The 16,276-nt window shown below is 46.6% G+C and overlaps 1 protein-coding gene and 1 pseudogene across 2 annotated transcripts in view; one reads left to right on the plus strand and one right to left on the minus strand.

The window, feature by feature from the left end:
• The window catches only part of INTS3 (integrator complex subunit 3), a 46,105-nt gene extending 45,056 nt beyond the window's left edge, over positions 1-1,049 (minus strand). Inside the window, exon 1 of one of the 2 annotated variants that reach the window (XM_008970340.4) lies at positions 180-1,049. In XM_008970340.4, the coding sequence (XP_008968588.4) occupies positions 180-329 (150 nt within the window). In that variant the 5' untranslated portion in view covers positions 330-1,049. The remainder of the gene's footprint in view (positions 1-179) is intronic. The other variant, XM_003817144.7, reaches the window with a different exon arrangement.
• Positions 1,050-10,492: 9,443 nt separating this feature from the next.
• LOC103785891 (gem-associated protein 2-like) lies at positions 10,493-12,858 on the plus strand (annotated as a pseudogene).
• Positions 12,859-16,276: the final 3,418 nt, after the last annotated feature.

Genomic DNA, 16,276 nt, shown 5'->3' on the forward strand with positions numbered 1-16,276 from the left:
GGAAGTTGGCCCACATTTCTTCCCTCAGGAGCAGGAAGCTGGAGCAGTGTTTGTGTTACTTCAGAAAAAACTTGAAAGCCTCCACCCCCGCCCCCACCCCCCGTCCTCCCACCCGGTATCCGCTCCAGTATCCCTCCAAAACCCAATTTCTTAACTCCCTTCCCTCCCCCCACACCTACCTCCTCTAACTCATCCTTGGCATCCAAACTGGTTGAAAGTAGCAGCCTCCCCCCTCCTGGGGCTCCTGCTCCCGCTCCTCCTCCTCCACCTCCCGCTGCTCCCGAAGCAGCTGCTGCTGCTGCCGCCCCTTTTCCCTTCTGCAACTCCATGGCTGCAGCCAGGAGACGGGAAAAGGTCAGGGAGTGGATGGATGGACAGTCCTAGATATCGGGATCTCTGGATTGCCAGGGACTGGGGGGCAAGAGAAACAAGCTGGGGAGGGGAGAGCAAGGGCCCCTGTCCTCTCCACTCCTCCCTCCTCTCCAAAAGGCCGCGCCTGCGTTGGGGGCGAAGGCACAGTCCTCTGGGTCCTGACTCTTGGGTGGCAGTGCTGAGGGAAAGGCGTTGGCTCCGAAGTACAGTAGGTTAAAGGCCTGTGCCCCTATGGGAAGGGTAGGAGAGGCTTCCGCCCCTGAAGAAGTGGACCCTAAGAGCGTCTGACCCTAAGAAAGGAGGGAAACCCCTAAGTTTCTGCCTCTTTTCCCCGTGGGGGGAAAAGAGGAGTCCTGCCCCTGAATTAGGAGGTAGGAAACCTTCCTGGCTGATGCCCCAAGGCTTGGGGAGTGCAGCGCCTTTGGATCCGGCCCCTAGGGGGTGAGGGTGAGGCAATAAGCGCTATGGGAGGACGGTGAGGACCAGCGTCTCCCCACACCACACAGAAGCGGCCATAGTGGAAGGGCGGGGGGTGGGAAGGCGGAGGGCGGGGGAGGGGGAGAAATCGTCTAGGCCCGCGCCGGAAGTGAGCAGTCGCGGCCCCTGGCCTCCGCCAATAGCTGCTTCCGCGGTGGCGCTGAGTCTCCAAGGGGTAGGAAGACCTCGGCGGACTGGCCTTTTTTCCGTCTGCCAATTGTGTTGAGGGAGAAGAGAGCCTGGTCTGATGGACAACTAGCGGGCCCAATCGCTTCCCTCCTTTGCTCTCGGGGTGGGGGGGTGGGAGCGCGAGGCGATGAGGAAGGAGAGAGGCTGCGCCGGCGTGCGTTGAGGCGCATGCGCGGTGTCAGCCTCCGCCCTGTTCCTCCTAGAATTTGGGTGGGTGCAGGAACCTGGGCAATGTCCCTGCGTGGCTTTGAGAGACACGAAGCCTGCCACGAAGTGGCAGGGCGGGGGAGGGAACGGTACCCCAACCCGTAGGCAGTCACAGAGCAAATGCCATCGGATGGTATGAAGCCAGCTTCTAGAGCTAAGAGTGCATCACACAGGCACGTATATGCACTCACACAAGTGCAATTATCAGACTTTGCAAAAAAAGTGCATTGCCCCTTAGGCCGAGTCCGATGGCTGACGCCTGTAATCCCAGCACTTTGGGAGGCCGAGGCAGGCGGATCACGAGGTCAGGAGATTGAGACGATCCTGGCCAACGTGGTGAAACCCCGTCTCTACTAAAAATACAAAAATTAGCCAGGCGTGGTGGCGGGCGCCTGTAGTCCCAGCTACATGGGAGGCTGAGGCAGGAGAATCGCTTGCACCCGGGAGGCGGAGGTTGCAGTGAGCCGAGATCACGCCACTGCACTCCAGCCTGGGCGACAAGAGCAAAAACTCCGTCTCAAAAAAAAAAAAAAAAAAAAAAATGTGCATTTACCCTCTTGTGCAAAACAAGTCGTTCGAATCGTGCCAGCACTACCTCCAGCAAAAATGTTCCAAATGATAGAACCAACTTCATTTTTGTTTTGAGTATCTGGGACTGACCCATGTCACTTTCACCCAATGCAGTGTTGTGATGCGTTGCGAATGCAATGTGGCCTTGATTGTTTTGTAAGTCCATTTGTATTTCTTGGTTTTCCATCTGTGTGTCTCAGTGGCATTTTTTTTTTTCAAGAGCACTTTAGGATTATCTTTCACAGGCCCAAAGACAGATCAAATTTCGCTTTTTTTATTTTTTATTTTTCCTGAGACGGAGTCTCACTGTTTTCGCCCAGGCTGGAGTGCAATGGCGTGATCTCGGCTCACTGCAACCTCCACCTCCCGGGTTCAAGCGATTCTCCTACCTCAGCCTCCCGAGTAGCTGGGATTACAGACACCCACCACCACGCCCGGTTAATTTTGTTTTGTTTTGTTTTGTTTTTCCTTTTGAGACGGAGTCTCGCTCTGTCGACCATGCTGGAGTGCAGTGGCGCGATCTCAGCTCACTGCAAGCTCAGCCGCCTGGGATCATGCTATTCTCCTGCCTCAGCCTCCCGAATAGCTGGGACTACAGGCACCCGCCACCACGCCTGGCTAATTTTTTTCTATTTTTAGTAGAGACGAGATTTCACCGTGTTAGCCAGGATGGTCTCGATCTCTGACCTCGTGATACGCCCGTCCGGGGATTCCCAAAGTGCTGGGATTACAGGCGTAAGCCACCGCGCCCGGCCAAATTTCGCTATTTTTAAAGCCTGCTTTAAAAAAAAAAAAATCCACAGGCTTGTCCTAGTGCAGTAGTGTTTACAACTCATTGATCACAACCAGTTACAGATTTCTTTGTTCCTTCTCCACTCCCACTGCTTCACTTGGGTAGCCTTTAAAAAAAAAATCCACATTCCTGCTTGTTTTACTTCCAGTAAAATGGAGACAAAGGTTGCCTGTGAGCTTTGGGAACATTATGTGACCTAATGGATGTGAGATCACATTTTAAACTGGAATACACTGTACAGATACTAGTTACCACTACAGGCAATCCTATTTACTTTTACACTTGTAATGGCTTAACATTTTAACTCTATATGTGAATGTTCCTTTAAGTTGGCTCACTCATTCCTTTCTTTATTAGTAGGTGTAAGACCTTAGGGAAGTCCTTTTGACTTTCTGTACATTAATTATCTGTAAAATAAGAGGTGGACTTGCTAATCTCTAAATACCTTTCTAGCACTGAAAGTCTATAGTTCTATTGAGAATACCTTGGATTTCTTCTAGGTGCAAAACATTGCATAGCCGCTGAAGAATGCAAACTCTTTGGGTGCAGTGGCTCACGCCTGTAATCCCAGCACTTTGGGAAGACAAGGCAGGGGGATCACTTGAGTCCAGGAGTTGGAGACCAGCTTGGGCAACATAGCAAGACCCCGTCTCTACAAAAAAAAAATTTTTTTTAAAGAATGCAAACTCAAGTTATTACAATAACATTACTGTGTGTCATTGGAAATACATATATATGTAATTGGAAATACATAGGTGAAAAAAGAAGAGTAAAGGGTAGAACACTGTACTTTATGCTTCCATTTGTTTGTGGGTTTTTTAAAGTAGGAGCTGGGAGCCTGGTGCAGTGGCTCAAGACTGTAATCCCGCATTTTGAGAGGCAGAGGCAGGAAGATCACTTGAAGCCAGAAGTTTCAGACTAGCCTGGGCAACAAAGTGAGACCTTGTCTCTACAAAAAATAAAAACATTGGCAGGGTGAGGTGTCGTGCACCTGTAGTCCCAGCTACTCAGGAGGCTGAGTCAGGAGGATCAGTTCAGCTTAGGAGTTCAAAGCTGTGGTGAGCTATGATCACACCACTGCACACCAGCCTAGGTGACAGAGTGAGGCCCTGTCTCTGATACACACACACACGTATATATATATATATATATACACACATACATCTATATACATACATATATATATATATATATAGAGAGAGAGAGAGAAGCTTAATTCCCCTTCTTTAGTAGGATATACATTTGTCAGGGCATAAACTATAGTTCTTCTTATATACGTATTAATAAAATGACAGTTGGGCCAGGTGCAGTGGCTCACGCCTGTAATCCCAGCACATTGGGAGGCTGAGGCAGGCAGATCACTTGAGGTCAGGAGTTCGAGAACAGCCTGAGCAACATGGAGAAACTCCATCTCTACTAAAAATACAAAATTAGCCGGGGGTGGTGGGGCATGCCTGTCATCCCAGCTACTCAGGAGGCTGAGCACCAGAATTACTTGAACCCAGGAGGTGGAGGCTGCAGTGAGCTGAGATTGCATCACTGCTCTCCAGCCTGGGCAACAGAGCAAGACTGTATCTCAAAAAAAAAAATCACTTAAAATCATAAAGTCAAAAGTGAAAATCAAAAGTCAAAATTGGCAAGAAAATTTGGTTATTTCTGTGTTCTACAATAATTTAACATAATAACCATAAATATAACTAATAACAAACCAAGATATATCAGAATTTTAGGAATCTCATACAGTTTTGGAATACATATTAATAACATATCCATAAAAATATAACTTGGTTAAACAACATTTCTTTTTCTTTTCTTTTTTTTTTTGAGATGAAGTCTCGCTCTGTTGCCCAGGCTGGAGTGCAGTGGTGTGATCTCGGCTCACTGCAAGCTCTGCCTCCCGGGTTCATGCCATTCTCCTGCCTCAGCCTCCCGAGTAGCTGGGACTACAGGCGCCCGCCACCGCGCCCAGCTATATTTTTCTATTTTTAGTAGAGACGGGGTTTCACCGTGTTAGCCAGGATGGTCTCGATCTCCTGACCTTAAGATCCACCTGCCTCGGCCTCCCAAAGTGCTGGGATTACAGGCATGAGCCACTGCGCCCGGCCTAAACATCATTTCTTACTCAGTAATTTCTTTTTTGACAATACCTGATATGTAATTTAACATATCAGAAAACTTGTTTATTATCTCTCTTTTGGATGCCACAGGGGCCCTCTATAACATCCCAAAGTAAGTTGTTTTGTTTGTTTGTTTTTTGAGACAGGGTCTCACTCTGTCACCCAGGCTGGAGTGTAGCGGCATGATCTCAGCTCATTGCAGCCTCCACCTCCTGGGCTCGGTTGATCCTCCCACCTCAGCCTACAGAATAGCTGGAACTACAGGTACATACCACCACACCTGGCTGATTTTTCTATTTTGCAGTAGAAACAGGGTCTTGCTGTGTTGCCCAGTCTGGAATACAGTGACATGATCTCCACTCACTGCAACCTCGGCCTCCTGGGTTCAAACGATTCTCATACTTCAGCCTCCCAAGTACCTGGGACCACAGGTGTGCACCACCACACCCAGCTAATTTTTGTATTTTTTGTAAAGATGGGGTTTTGCCATGTTGACCAAGCTGGTCTCAAACTCCTGGCCTAAAGTGATCTGTTGACCTCAGCCTCTCAAAGTGCAGGGATTACAGGCGTGACCCACTGTGCCCAGCTGTTCATCATGCAGTTTCTACGCAGGCTGCTTCACCAATAAATGACACTCAACTTGTTTTAAATGCATGTGATTACAAAAAACTGTTCATACTGTTCATCAAAAAGTGGGTGGGATTTTCCATTGATATTTCAAACATCTAATCAATACAATCTATATTCTGAGTATCAATTTGAGTTGCACAGGTTAAGATGAGAACCCTTCACATAGTATTAAGGATGTGATGCAATCTGTACCTGAATTGACATTGTGTTTCCTCATAGTTAGGCTGCCTTTTTGAGAAATATCTTCCATCCCTGAGAGATCAGCTACATCAAGATAGCTCATCAGCTAAATCACGTTGGTCAAAATACCTGCTAACCAAGCAGATAAATAAATTCAGGCCAGGCATGGTGGCTCACACCTGTAATCCCAACACTTTGGGAGGCTGAGGCAGGTGGATCACCTGAGGTCGGGAGTTCAAGACCAGCCTGACCAACATGGAGAAACCCTGTCTCTACTAAAAATACAAAAATTAGCTGAGTGTGGTTGTGGGCGCCTGTAGTCCTAGCTATTTGAGAGGCTGAGTTGGGAGAATCGCTTGAACCCGGGAGGTGGAGGTTGCAGTGAGCTGAGATCATGCCAATGCACTTCAGCCTGAGTGAGAGAGTGAGACTTTGTCTCAAAATAGTAATAATAATAATAATCTGTCCTACTGTCAGTTGATTTTCAGTGTGCCTTCAGAGGGGGAAGGGAAAGTATCCCCTTGACCTCTACAGTACTTAGCCAAATTTTCACTAGGTCCAGCAAAACCTGAGCGTTCCAGTCACTACACGTACTCGCCAACACTTAGTCAGTCTTTTGAATTGTAGCTATTCTGGAAAGTGTTTACTGATATTTCATAGGTTGCTTTTTGAAATTTTTTGTTTGTTTGTTTGAGACGGAGTTTCGCTCTTGTTGCCCAGGCTGGAGTGCAATGGCGTGATCTCGGCTCACAGCAACCTCTGCCTCCTGGGTTCAAGCCATTCTCCTGCCTCAGCCTCCAGAGTAGCTGGGATTACAGGCATGCGCCACCATGCCCGGCTAATTTTGTATTTTTAGTAGAGACGGGGTTTCTCCATGTTGGTCAGGCTGGTCTCGAACTCCTGACCTCAGGTGATCCGCCTGGCTCGGCCGCTTTTTTAAATTTTAAACGTGTGGGCCAGGCGTGGTGGCTCATGCCTATAATCCCAGCAATTTGAGAGGCCAAGGAGGGCACATCACCTGAGGCCAGGAGTTCGAGATCAGCCTGGCCAAATTTTTTTTGTTTAAGAGTTGGGGTGGCCAGGTGCAGTGGCTCACGCCTATAATCCCAACACTTCGGGAGGCCGAGGTGGGCAGATCACAAGGTCAGGAGTTTGAGACCAGCCTGGCCAACATGGTGAAACCCCGTCTCTACTAAAAGTACAAAAATTAGCTGGGCGTGGTGGCGAGTGCCTGTAATCCCAGCTACCAGGAAGCTGAGGCAGGAGAATCGCTTGAACCCGGGAGGTGGAGGTTGCAGTGAGCCGAGATCACACCACTGCACTCCAGCCTGGGTAACAGATAGACTCCATCCCAAAAAAAAAAAAAAAAAAAGAAAGAGTTGGGGTGGCCGAGCATGGTGGCTCATGCCTGTAATCCCAGCACTTTGGGAGGCCGAGGTGGGTGGATCACCTAAGGTCAGGAGTTTGAGACCAGCCTGGTCAACATGGTGAAACCCCATCTCTATTAAAAATTCAAAAATTAACCAGGGGTGGTGGTGCTTGCCTATAATCCCAGCTACTCGGGAGGCTGAGGCAGGAGAATCGCTTGAACCCAGGAGGCAGAGGTTGCAGTGAGCAGAGATCGTGCCACTGTACTGCAGCCTGGGCAACAAGAGTGAAACTCGGTCTCAAAAAAAAAAAAAAAAAAGTTGGGGTTTGGCTGGGTGCAGTGGCTCACATCATAATCCTAGCACTTTGAGAGGCCGAGGTGGGTGGATCACTTGAGGTCAGGAGTTCAAGACCAGCCTGGCGACATGACAAAATCCCATCTCTACTAAAAACACAAAAATTAGCCAGGCCTGGTGGCGGGCACCTATAATCCTAGCTACTCCCAGCTACTCTGGAGTCTGAGACAGGAGAATCATTTGAACTTAGGGGGCAGAGGTTGCAGTAAGCCAAGATCGTGCCACTTCCCACCAGCCTGGATCAAAGAGCGAAATTCTGTCTCAGAAAAAAAAAGGCGGGGGTGTGGGGGTTGGGGTTGGCCAGGTGTGGTGGGTCACACCTGTAATCCCAGCACTTCGGGAGGCCAAGTTGCGCAGATCACTTGAGCCCAGGAGTCGGCACCACTGTGAAACCCCATCTCTACAAAAAATACAAAAATTAGCCTGGCATGGTGGTACATGCCTTTAGTCCCAGCTACTTGGGAGGCCGAGGTGGGAGAATGTGATGTCGAGGCTGCAGTGAGCCATGATCATACCACTGCACTCCAGCCTGGGTGACAGAACAAGACCGTGTCTCAGAAAAAAAAAACAAAAAACAAAACAGTTGGTGTTGGGCAGGATCTGGATTTTATGGAAAAATGAGGAGTTGGAGTCTCACTCTGTTGCCCAGGCTGGTGTTTAGTGCTGCAATCATAGATCACTGCAGCCTTGAACTCTTGGGCTGAAGTGATACTGCCTCAGCCTCCCAAGTAGCTAGAACTATAGGCGAAAAAAAAAAAAAAAAGAAAAAAGAAAAGAATTACATAACAAGTTATAACTTTGTTTAAGGTGCTTTTCCTTGGCATCATGTCTTTTTTTTTCTTTTGAGACAGAGTTTCATTCTGTTGCCAAGGTTGGCATCTTGTCTTAACTGGGCTTTTACCCACTCTTCCTCGGTTTGGGCAAATGATGGTACAATATGTGGGCCTGGTTTAAGCTCTGTGCCTTTGAGATCTAAATTTTCTACCTTGTTTTACCTAAGATTCATCCCTTTAGACATGCAAATTTAGGACTGCCCAGCTAACAGTTGCTTAGGGTAATAAAACAGGTAATTAGAAGATTGATAGTCTGAATGGCAAGAAGAAAAACTATTTATTTATTTATTTATTTATTTTATTTTTGTTATTTTTTGAGATGGAGTCTTGCTCTGTCGCCCAGGCTGGAGTGCAATGGTGTAATCTTGGCTCACTGCAATCTCCGCCTCCTGGGTTCAGGCGAACTCCGCCTCCTGCTTCAGCCACCTGAGTAGCTAGGACTATAGGTTTGCACCATCATGCCCGGCTAATTTTTGTATTTTTAGTAGAGATGGGGTTTCACTGTGGTGGCCAGGCTGGTCTTGAACTCCTGACCTCAAATGATCCGCCTGCCTCAGCCTCCCAAAGTGCTGGGATTACAGGCATGAGCCACTGTACCCAGTCTATTTTTGTTTTTTGTTTTATGTTTTTTGTTGTTGAGGCAGTACCTCACTATGTTGTCCAGAATGGTCTCAAAGTCCTGGGCTTAAATGCTGTCACCTCAGTCTCCTGTGTAGCTGGGATTACAGGCATGCACCATCACACATGGCAAAAAAAAACTATTTGAAAGCCAGCGAATTATAATTTTTTATGAAAGCTATAAGATGTACTTCTGTTTGTGTGTCTATATACCTATATGTGCTATGTGTATGTGACAATTTTTGATAAATAAAACTAGCTTTAAATTTGTTAGTAAAATAAAGGCCGTGTGTGGTGTCTCATGCCTGTAATCCTGTAATCCCAGTACTTTTGGAAGCTGAGGCAGGAGGATCACTTGAGTCCGGGTGTTTAAGACCAGCCTGGGCAACATAGTGAGATTTTTTTTTTTTGAGATGGAGTTTCACTCTTGTTGCCCAGGCTGGAGTGCAATGGTGTGATCTCGGCTCACCGCAACCTCCGCCTCATGGGTTCAAGCAATTCTCCTGCCTCAGCCTCCCGAGTAGCTGGGATTACAGGCATGCACCACCACACTCGGCTAATTTTGTATTTTTAGTAGAGACAGGGTTTCTCTATGTTGTTCAGGCTGGTCTTGAACTCCCGACCTCAAGTGATCCGCTTGCCTCAGCCTCCCAAAGTGGTGGGATTATAGGCGTGAGCCACTGTGCCCGGCCAAAATAAAATAAAATAAAATAAAATAAAATAAATTCTTATGTCATATTATGTTAAATTAAGTAACAGATAATCACGAAATGTCTGAGTCATTTCTAAGTAAGTTAAAATACTGAAACATTAATTATTAAACATAAGTTTTATACTGTGGCATCTTATTTATATACAATATAGAAAACCTAAATATATTTAGATAGATCTTTTAATAAACAAAAATTGGGCTGATTGTGGTGACTCACGCCTGTAATTTTGCGAGGCTAACGCAAGTGAATAACTGGAGCCCAGGAGTTCAACCAGCCTGGGCAACATGGTGCAAACTTTATCACTACAACAAAACTAAAAAAAATTAGCCAGGCGTGGTGGTGCATGTCTCTAGTCCCAGCTACTCTGGAGGCTGAGGTGGGAGAGTCATTTGAGCCTGGGAGGTCGAGGCTGCAGTGAGCTATGATTGTGCCACTGCACTCCAGCTTGGGTGACAGAGCGAAACCCTATCTCTTAAAAAAAAATTACTTACTTTCTAGGTTTTCACTAGAAATTAGGATTACTAAGAATTAAAATTATAGTTAGTATAGGCTGGGCACGATAGCTCACGCCTGTAATCCCAGCACTTTGAGAGGCCGAGGTGGGCAGATCACAAGGTCAGGAGACCGAGACCATCCTGGCCAACAAAGGTGAAACCTCATCTCTACTAAAAATACAAAAATTAGCTGGGCGTGGCGGTGCATGCCTGCAATCCCAGCTACTCGGGAGGCTGAGGCAGGAGAACCGCTTGAACCTGGGAGGTGGAGGTTGCAGTGAGCCAAGATTGCTCCACTGAACTTCAGCCTGGTGACAGAGCTAGACTCCATCTCAAAAAAAAAAAAAAAAAAATTATAGTTAGTATATGTAATTAAAACTACTAGATATGGCCAGGTGTGGTGGCTCACGCCTGTAATCCCAGCACTTTGGCAGGCCGAGGTTGCAGTGAGCCGAGATGGCGCCACTGCACTCCAGCCTGGGTGACAGAGACTCCATCTCAAAATAGACAAACAAACAAACAAACAAACAAACAAAAAACCTACTAGATATAAAAGAAACAATTCTGTATACAAAGTGTATAAATAAAAGCAAGATACATTTTTGGCAAGGAAAGTTGTAAAAGCATGTAAAAGTATTGAGAAAAAACAATTGTGTCTATTTTACAAGTTACTTAAAGTTTGTTTCAATTGGAAGGAATAAAAATATAGATAAAACTAAATGGATACAGAAGTTGGGAAGAGAAAGGGAATAGAAAAAGATTCTGTGGGGAACTGGCTGGGTTGAAAATCATGGCATGGGTACCAGCAGAGTCTGCAGTGGAAGAGGAGTTGATGCCTGGCCCTCTGCCACCAGACAGAAGGTTTCAATCCCTCGTTATCCCAGAGGATGCCTCAGGAATACCTGAGGAAGGTCCATACCAAAGAAGCTCAATGTCCAGATGCTGTGATACCTCAAACTGACCCAAATAAGTTGAAAAGGAAGGACGGGCACGGTGGCTCACGCCTGTAATCCCAACACTTTGGGAGGCTGAAGCGGGTGGATCACCTGAGGTGAGGAGTTCAAAACCAGCCTAGGCAACATAGTGAAACCCCATCTCTACTAAGAATACAATAATTAGCTGGGCGTGGTGGCAGGAGCCTGTGATCCCAGCTACTCGGGAGGCTGAGGCAGGAGAATCACTTGAACCCAGGAGGCGGAGGTTGCAGTGAGCTGAGATCACACCACTGCACTCCAGCCTGGGCGACAAGAGCAAAACTCCATCTCAAAAAAAAAAAGAAAAAAAAAATGAAGTTGAAAAGGAAGCAAGGTGTGAAGGTTTCTCTTTTAGGATGCCAACCTGCCCCTGAAGGTTATTCCCCAATACTTCAGTGGCAATAGAAAGTGGCACCGTTTTCAACGTAAGACAGAATGTGCACAAACATAGAAGTCACTGGAAATCACGACAGTTGGATAGTAATGTGACTATGCCAAAATCTAAAGATGAAGAAGGCTAGAAGAAATTTTGTCTGAGTGAAAGTTTATATGCTGGTGTGGTCACTGACAGCTACAAATGAAAGTCCTAGAATTAATTATATTCAAATTGGTTTTCCTCCCTTGGTTAGTATTGCTAGCAGAATGAATCAGACAACAGTAGCTACTGTCTTGGAATATCTGAGTAATTGGTTTGGAGAAAGAGACTTTACTTTGGATTTGAGAAGATGGCTTTATGCCTTATTGGCTTGCCTTGAAAAACCTTTATTACATGAGGTTCATTCACTGATTCAGCAGCTTGCAAGAAGGTGCTCTGAAGTGTGAGGCTCTTAGTGGATAGCAAAGATGATGAGAGGGTTCCTGCTTTGAATTTATGTATGTATGTATTTATTTATTTAATTTTTTTGAGATGGAGTTTCGCTCTTGTTGCCCAGGCTGGAGTGCAATGGCGCAATCTTGGCACACCACAATCTCCGCCTTCTGGGTTCAAGTGATTCTCTTGCCTCAGCCTCCCAAGTAGCTGGGATTATAGGCAAGTACCACCACCCCTGGTTAATTTTTGAATTTTTAATAGAGATGGGGTTTCACCATGTTGACCAGGCTGGTCTCAAACTCCTGACCTTAGGTGATCCACCCACCTCGGCCTCCCAAAGTGCTGGGATTACAGGCATGAGCCACCATGCCCAGCCACCCCAACTCTTTCTTTTTTTTTTTTTTTTGAGACGGAGTCTCTCTCTGTTACCCAGGCTGGAGTGCAGTGGTGTGATCTCGGCTCACTGCAACCTCCACCTCCCGGGTTCAAGCGATTCTCCTGCCTCAGCTTCCCGGTAGCTGGGATTACAAGCACTCGCCACCACGCCCAGCTAATTTTTGTACTTTTAGTAGAGACGGGGTTTCACCATGTTGGCCAGGCTGGTCTCAAACTCCTGACCTTGTGATCTGCCCACCTCGGCCTCCCGAAGTGTTGGGATTATAGGCGTGAGCCACTGCACCTGGCCACCCCAACTCTTAAACAAAAAAAATTTGGCCAGGCTGATCTCGAACTCCTGGCCTCAGGTGATGTGCCCTCCTTGGCCTCTCAAATTGCTGGGATTATAGGCATGAGCCACCATGTCTGGCCCACACTTTTAAAATTTCAAAAAGCAACCTATGAGATATCACTAAACACTTTCTAGAAGAGCTACAATTGAAAAGACTGACAGTACTAAGTGTTGGCGAGTATGTGTATGAGTCACCGAGCCTGGACTTTTTTTTTTTTCTTTTAGATAGAGTCTCCCTCTGTCGTCCAGGCTGGAGTGCAGTGGCATGATCTCAGCTCACGGCAACCCCCCGCCTCCCAGGTAAAAGTGACTCTCCTACCACAGCCTCCTGAGTAGCTGGGACTACAGGTGTGTGCCACCACACCCAGCTAATTTTGTATTTTTAGTAGAGACAGGGTTTGACCATGTTGGCCAGGCTGGCCTCTAACTCCTGACCTTGTGATCCACCTGCAGAGGATCAAAGCACGTTTAAGGCCACAGCATGTCAAAGCACCAGTCTTTGGGGTGTTACTTTTTGAACCCCAACAGTACGTTGGTAAATTGTTGAGCAGTATCTACCAAAGCCAAACAATTGCCTATCCCATGATACAGCATTTATAAGTATATAGCTGAGAGAAATGAGTACCTGTGGCTACTAAAAAGCATGTATAAGAACGGCTGGGTGTGGTGGTTCCTACCTGTAATCCCAGCACTTTGGGAGGCTGAGGCGGGAGGATTGCTTGAGGCCAGGAGTTTGAGATCAGTCTGGACAACATAGTTTAACTGCCTTTGCAAAGATTATGCCCGTTTAGAGAAATCTAGCATGGCTGACTCTATCTTGCTTCTAGCCTCACAGGCTAGCTATCTTCTCTTATTCCTAGGCATAGGCCAAGCTACCCATAGGAGGAATTTAGTGCATAGCTTAATTTAAAAGCAAGGATGATAATAGTGCCTTCCTAAAACTAACCCGCTTCTTGCTCAGGGAGTGAAAACTGCCTTTATAAGACTAATGAAAGTCCACAGGATTAGGATTATGGGAGGGACGTGAATTCTACTAAAATATAGACATAGTTTCTATAATCCCTTACTGCTCAGGAGTCATGTGGCCGGTGGTCTCAAGATTTGTGACTTCCCCAATTGCTCCTATAGATAACATCAGTATTGTAGAACCTAAGATTGGTCTTTTAAAATGTTTTTCAGGGTGGGTGAGGTGGCTCACGCCTGTAATTCCAACACTTTAGGAGGCTTAGGTGGGCAGATCACCTGAGGTCGGGAGTTCGAGACCAGCCTGGCCCACATGGTGAAACCCCATCTCTACTAAAAATACAAAAATTAGCTGAGTGTGGTGGTGCATGCCTGTAATTCCAGCTCCTCAGGAGGCTGAAACAGAAGAATCATTTGAACCCAGGAGGCGGAGGTTGCAGTGAGCTGAGATTGCACCACTGTACTTCAGCCTGGGCCACAAGAGCAAGACTCTGTCTCAAAAAAAAAAAAAAAAGAAAAGAAAAAGAAAAAAGTCAGACTTCTATTAGGGTGGTGCAAAAGAAATGGTCAAAACTGCAATTACTGTTGCACCAACCTAATACATTCTGGCAACTTACTGACCTTACCCAGACTTGTGACTCATGATATAACCAAATGGTCTTGTGCCCGCCCCCCGCCACCCAGAGGCCGACTCAGCACACAAGGACATTTTTCCACACCCCTATGATTATATCCCCAACAAAACAGCAGCACGAATTCCCTAGTTCCCTGCCCACCAAACTATCTTTGAAAAACCCTAACTTTGATGATCACTTGAGGCCAGGAGTTTGAGACCAGCCTAACCAACATGGCAAAACCCCATCTTTACTAAAAACACAAAAAATTAATCGGGCATAGTGGCATGAGCTTCTAGTCCCAGTTACTCAGTATGCTGAGGCATGAGAATTGCTTAAACCGGGGAGGTGGAGGTTGCAGTGAGCCGAGATTGCTTCGCTGCAGTCCAGCCTGAGTGACATAAAGAGTCTCAAAAAGAAAAAAAGAAAGAGAGAGAGAGAAAGAAAGAAAGAAGAAAGAAAGAAAAGAAAAGAAAGAAAGAGAAAAAGAGAGACAGAAAGAAAAAAGGAAGGGAAGGAAGAAAGAAAAAAGGAAGGGAAGGGAGAAAGAAAGAAAGAAAAAGGAAGGAAAGGAGGGAGGGAGGGAGGGAGCTGGGCATGGTGGCTCACGCCTGTAATCCCAGCACTTTGGGAGGCTGAGGCAGGCGGATCACCTGAAGTCCGGAGTTCAAGACCAGCCTGACAAACATGGTGAAACCCCATCTCTACTAAAAGTACAAAAATTAGCCAGGTGTGGTGGCTAACACCTGTAATCCCAGCTACTCAGGAGGCTGAGGCAGGAGAATCACTTGAACCTGGGAGGCGGAGGTTGCACTGAGTTGAGATTGCACTATTGCACTCCAGCCTGGGCAACAAGAGTGAAACTCCATCAAAAAAAAAAAAAAAAAAAAAAAAAAAAAGGAGAAAGAAAGAAAGGCCCTAACCTTCTAGCCTTCAGAGAGGCTGATTTGAGTGATAACTCTAGTTGTACTACATAGCTGGCCTTGCATTGATTGAACTATTTATTGCAATAACAGGGTCTCAGTGGATTGGTTTCGTGTGTTCAGTGGCCAGAAGAACCAATTGGGGAATGACAATAGCCAGACACCATCTTTCTAAAAAACAAACAAACAAGTTATCTATGTCAATAAAAGTAAGAATAAGCCAGGCGCAGTGGCTCACCCCGTAATCCCAGCACTTTGGGAGGCCAAGGCGGGCAGATCACGAAGTCAAGAGATCGAGACAATCCTGGCCAACATGGTGAAACCCCATCTCTACTAAAAATACAAAAATTAGCTGGGCGTGGTGGCACACGCCTGTAGTCCCACCTACTCGGGAGGCAGAGGCAGGAGAATCACTTGAACCTGGAAGGCGGAGGTTGCAGTGAGCCGCGATCATGCCACTGCACTCCAGCCCGGTGGCAGAGCGAGACTCCATCTAAAAAAAAAAAGTAAGAATAATGATTACATCTAAGGGGTTGAGGGTCAGGGGAGGTATTGATTAGGAGGGACAGGAAAGAACCTCTGAGGTGTTGGGAACAATCCTATCTTTTTCTGGGTGATGGTTATATGAATGTATACACATGTAAAACTTTATTGAGCTGTACACTTTACTATATGTATTGTGTGTGTGTGTGTGTGTGTGTGTGTGTGTGTGTGTTTTGAGATGGAGTCTCGCTCTGTTGCCAGACTGGATTGCAGTGGCGTGATCTCGGCTAACTGCAACCTCTGCATCCCAGGTTCAAGCTATTCTCCTGCCTCAGCCTCACGAGTAGCTGAGATTACAGGTGCCCACCACTATGCCCAGCTAATTTTTTGTATTTTTAGTAGAGACAGGGTTCACCATGTTGGCCAGGCTGGTCTCGAACTCCTGACCTTGTAATTCGCCTGCCTCAGCCTCCCAAAGTGCTGGGATTACAGGCGTGAGCCACCGTGCCCAGCTTGTTGCTTTGTTTTTGTTTTTGTTTTTTTGAGGTGGAGTTTCACTCTTGTTGCCTAGGCTGGAGTGCAATGGTGTGATTTTGGCTCACTGTAACCTCTGCCTCCCAGGTACAAGTGATTTTCCTGTCTCAGCCTCCCAAGTAGCTCGGATTACAGGTATGTGCCATCACACCCAGCTAATTTTTGTATTTTTAGTAGAGATGGGGTTTCACCATGTTGGCCAGGCTAGTCTCGAACTCCTGACCTCAGATGATCCACCCGCCTCAGCCTCCCAAAGTGCTGGGATTACAGGCGTGAGCCACTGCACCAGACTTACCTCAATTTTTAAAAATAGAGCAAATAAAGCTAAAC

The sequence above is a fragment of the Pan paniscus genome, chromosome 1, assembly GCF_029289425.2.
Source record: "Pan paniscus chromosome 1, NHGRI_mPanPan1-v2.0_pri, whole genome shotgun sequence".
In the NCBI taxonomy this organism is placed as follows: domain Eukaryota; kingdom Metazoa; phylum Chordata; class Mammalia; order Primates; family Hominidae; genus Pan; species Pan paniscus.